The 4,161-nt window shown below is 53.7% G+C and overlaps 1 protein-coding gene across 1 annotated transcript; it reads left to right on the top strand.

The window, feature by feature from the left end:
- Positions 1 to 612: 612 nt before the first annotated feature.
- Positions 613 to 2,716, top strand: CCMA1212_009263 (uncharacterized protein; the record flags this gene model as incomplete). Its single annotated transcript, XM_073706351.1, has 2 exons — positions 613 to 1,198; positions 1,321 to 2,716. Exons 1-2 carry the CDS (start codon positions 645 to 647, stop codon positions 2,714 to 2,716), a joined length of 1,950 nt encoding a protein of 649 aa, XP_073555224.1. The 5' UTR covers positions 613 to 644.
- Between the last annotated feature and the right edge of the window lie 1,445 nt (positions 2,717 to 4,161).

The following is a 4,161-nucleotide window of genomic DNA, read 5'->3' as shown; positions in this document are numbered from 1 at the left end:
GGTACTGATACGGTAAGGATGTGTGATGTGTGCTACTACCTGATGGTACTACATGTACCTACTAATGCACCTCTTCGTTGGCCAGCAAGCAGCACTGGGCAGTCGCTACCTGTTCCCTGTACTTCGTACTTGACGCTCCGATCTCCGTCGGACTGTCTCCCTCCCTTTCTCTATCTTTTTCTCTCTTGACCTGTCTCACTTTTTCCAGGACAGGGTGTAGGGGTCCACGGTACGGGATATGTCATTGTGCGTTAGCTACCTAGGAAGGACCGCCTCACATACCTACCGACCTAACCTTACCTTACCCCCAGCAGATGGACCTATATATGCAGCTGGGCCCATCGTCCCTGCTGTAGAAAAACCTCCATGTAGGAGCGACCCATGAAGCACCTGCCTTCCTTGCCTTCTCCGTCTGCCCCGTCCACCTTCACATCTCCGGCACTTGTTCGTCTTCTTCATCTCCTTCGCAGCTCTTCGCCAGGCTCTCCTTCGTCTCCAACCCCTTGTCTTCTTGATTGACCACTTTTTGATCTCCCTTTTTGTTGCACTTCTTCAACCCATTGTTATCCACTTCGACACGCACGTCGGGCCCGGCAATGGATCCATTGTCAGTCCCCGTCTCGCCCTCTACTGACGCTCCCGCCATGCCCGAGCCCGACTCCTTCACCATCCCTGAGCTCAGCGACTCAGAATACTTCACGGAGGTGCTGCACTTGCCTCCGGGCAAGACTGAGGCTGAGGCCGACCAAGAGTTGGTTACCAGAGCAAACGCCGCCGGCATCGCCGCCACTCTGCCATCTGTGGCTAGCAGACGACATCCAGCCGGCAGCTGCTCGGTCTCGTCGTTTGGGACTCAGCAAGACCGCACCTTTTCAAATGCGTCCAACGGGTCAGCCAGCACTGCCTTGACTCCACACTCTTCCGTCTTTGCCCCCCCGAGCTCCCTCTTTGATACCGGGTCTGGGACAAGAGGAGTTTCGGCTTCGAATCTTACCTTTTCCCACTACGAGAGACTCATTGCCTCTGTAGATTCTAGTAGCACACAGCATCAATTTCCCAGGCCTCCACCCACACCCACTGCCAATGAGAGCTCTGCCCAGAGCGTTGTGAGCGTGACCTCCAAGAAGAGCCATCGTACAAGTCTGCGAGACCGCTTGCGTTGGAGAAGAAAGATTGTGGCGCCAGTGGAAGTCAAGATGTAAGTCCTTCTACTTCCATATATAAGCCTTGCTTCAAGTCATTGCGACACGTCATTGTCCTTCTTTTCTTTCAGTATAATAAATGTGATGAGCTGACGCCGTTATGTGAACGTCCGTACAGACCATGCATTAGCTGCCAAACGAGTTTTGGAGCAGAATCCGGCGCCTTGCACAAGCTCTCATGTGGCCACATGCATTGTGTCGACTGCGTCCGAGACATGGTGGATCAAGCCGTTCAGCATGAGTCCCAGATGCCACCACGCTGTTGCTCTCAGCCCCTAGCGGCACCCCTTGTAAGGACAATCCTGAATCAGGACGCCCAGGTGACATTCCTACTAGCGGTTCTCAAGCTCAACACACCAGTCGAAGAACGAGTGTTCTGCCCAGACCCAGCTTGTGGCTACTTTATTCCGTCTCATGATGCACACGACGCCAAGCATCCGTTCGATCTTACCTGCTTCAAATGCAATGGCCGCGTGTGCGCCATATGCAAAGGCGCTGCTCACGCCGTTGGCGAAATTTGCCCACAGGATTGGGAGCTGGCGGTGTTGGAAAAGAAGCAGCAACAACAGCATGATAGGAGATGCTGGAAGCGATGCTACGAATGCAGGGCTCTTGTCGAGATGGCTGTGGAAGCTCCCTACATGACCTGCCGATGCAAAGCTCGCTTCTGCTCTGTCTGCGCCGCCATTTGGGACCCTACAACTGGATGCCCCAATCTCTGCAGCTTCGAAGAGGAGCTGAGGCGGCGCCGGCAGGTGGAGGATGCGGTTCCCTGCGAGGCTGAGCTGCAGATACGCGCCAATTCAGCGATCCGGCAACTTGGTCAGGAACAACAAGAGCAGCTCCGCCGTTTCCTGGAATACAAGTCGCAAAGCAAAGACGCCTTACAGACGCGCCACCTGATACAGGAGGCCGCCATGGAAGAGAAATACGACTGCCAAGAGGAGAAGCTCCGCGAGAGACATGAGAGGGCCTGGTCTCAGCAGGAAGACCGTCACGTTGCGGCCGAGATGGGGTTGCTTGAAACGTTGCAGCAGGACGAACTGAATATACATCTGCGACTCAAGCACATGGAGGCTTACTGCAACGGCGTCGGGCAAAATCCCAACACGATGGCGCCCGTCAGGGTCGTCACTGAGCGAGATCTGAGAGAGTTGGGCCAGCAGTACTACCTGCGAGATGGCATGGATCGTACACGCGAGTCCAAGATCAATCTCATGCGGGAGCGGCAGGCTGTGAAGATGGAGGAGCTCCGGGTCAAACAAGCGGAAGAATATACGCTGCTCACGGACGCGAGACAGGAGGCGCTGGATCGGCTAGAAGCCCAGTTTGTCCAGGAAGAGTCTCAGTTCAATGCCGTTTTTGCGTTGCGCCAGTCACAGCTGCAGTCTCGATGGGTGCTCGCCATTGAGGTCTTGTGCAAGGAGCTCGAGGATCAGAACCCTGGCCGGATCTACCGTCGTATTGACACACCAAGATGGCCCGATGAAAGGACCCTTGATGTCCACGATTGAACTTGACCGAGGGGCAGTGCACCTGTTGCAGCAAGGCCATTCCTCGTTGGAGCAGCGCTATACAGCGTGCGGGCTTGCCCAGCAGCGGCTTTGCATACATCTTGACGACAACCTTGATGCCATACACACGCAAGGACGGCCTTCTCTCATCTTGTTTTCCTTTCTTCTCATTCTCTTCACCTCTCTTGTCCGTCAACTGAGATGTGACCATCACCTGGGCCCCTATATTCCATTTGTTCACCCCTTGACTTCTCTTTCACCATTCCCCTCTCTTTTCTCTTGCCTTCTTTAGACCTTTTTTCTTCTTCTGTGAGCGCTGCTGTCATTTGGCCGACTATAGCGGTACGCTTATTAAGAACATGGGCACTTGTAATGTCATTTCTCTCTTGGCCATCACACCGCTTGCCAGTCAAGAAGATGGTGTAACTGACCGCTGATTTCCTCATACCCTCCTTCTAATCTTGTTTCTTGTCTATTGATTCCTTTATGATAGTGTCTTCAGCAGCGTATCAGCGTCCAAGCATGCCGGAGGTTTAGAATACAGACCGCCAAAAGCCAAGCAAGCAAGCAAGCAAAAAGTTTTGTATCTATTATCTCTTCTTCTTCTTCTTCTTCTTCTTCCCTTTTTTTTCCTTTCCCCTCTTTCTATTTTGCGTGCTCAACGGAGTTCCGTCTGATATTGTCTGTCGTCGGTGCCTGGCGAAAGATTTTAAGCTCTCACTGGATCGTCACTACGGTACCAGTCACGAAGGGCGTGGGTTCAAGCGGGAGGTCTTTTCGAGGGTTCTAGTTTGTGTCTGTTTACGGTGGTCGATGTGGAGGATTGGGCTGCTTCTGGGCTGAGTCTGGGGGCTGTTGTCACCCGCAGCATCGGGTTTGTTATAACAGCTGCGTGGTAGCTGAGAATAATGTGAACACCAGTAACCTAAACATGTTCCACCGGGGATACGACATCCCAGCTTTTCCAAAACAGTGTGGCTGACGTCGGCAGTGAACCAAGCTTTCATGGGTGCATGAGAGCAGTCGAGTGAGAAAGGGGAGTGTGAGATAGAGGAAGAGTCAGGGCCTCGAGCCCATCAGACGAGCGGCACAGCCAAGCCTGCACACGACGCAAATGAGATACAAGTGGACGTATGTGTGCTCCGAGAACGAATTCAAGATGCCCGGCATCAATGCCGCCGGAAAGTGTTCATGTGAATCATGCCCGTGCTCTTCCTCCTGCCAAAGGTACACGGCCGCCGACGGAGGATTTGCCGCCTATTGCAGTCTTGTTACTACTAAGGTAAGTACTTAGGCAGTGCGCTCCCCGCGCAACTTGTTCCCCGGTTCTTGGATTCCAGGTTGCAGATTTCGGTCGACGCCTGGCCCAGCTAGTGCTAGGTAGCTGAGCGGGAAAGACATGACCAGGCCATGGATCTGCCTCAGCTGGCTCCCCTGAGCCTGTC

Source organism: Trichoderma ghanense (genome assembly GCF_004382785.1).
Source record: "Trichoderma ghanense strain CCMA-1212 chromosome Unknown scaffold_15, whole genome shotgun sequence".
NCBI lineage: Eukaryota > Fungi > Ascomycota > Sordariomycetes > Hypocreales > Hypocreaceae > Trichoderma > Trichoderma ghanense.
Note: the sequence above shows the minus strand (reverse complement) of the source record. Positions and strands in the feature narration are given on the sequence as shown.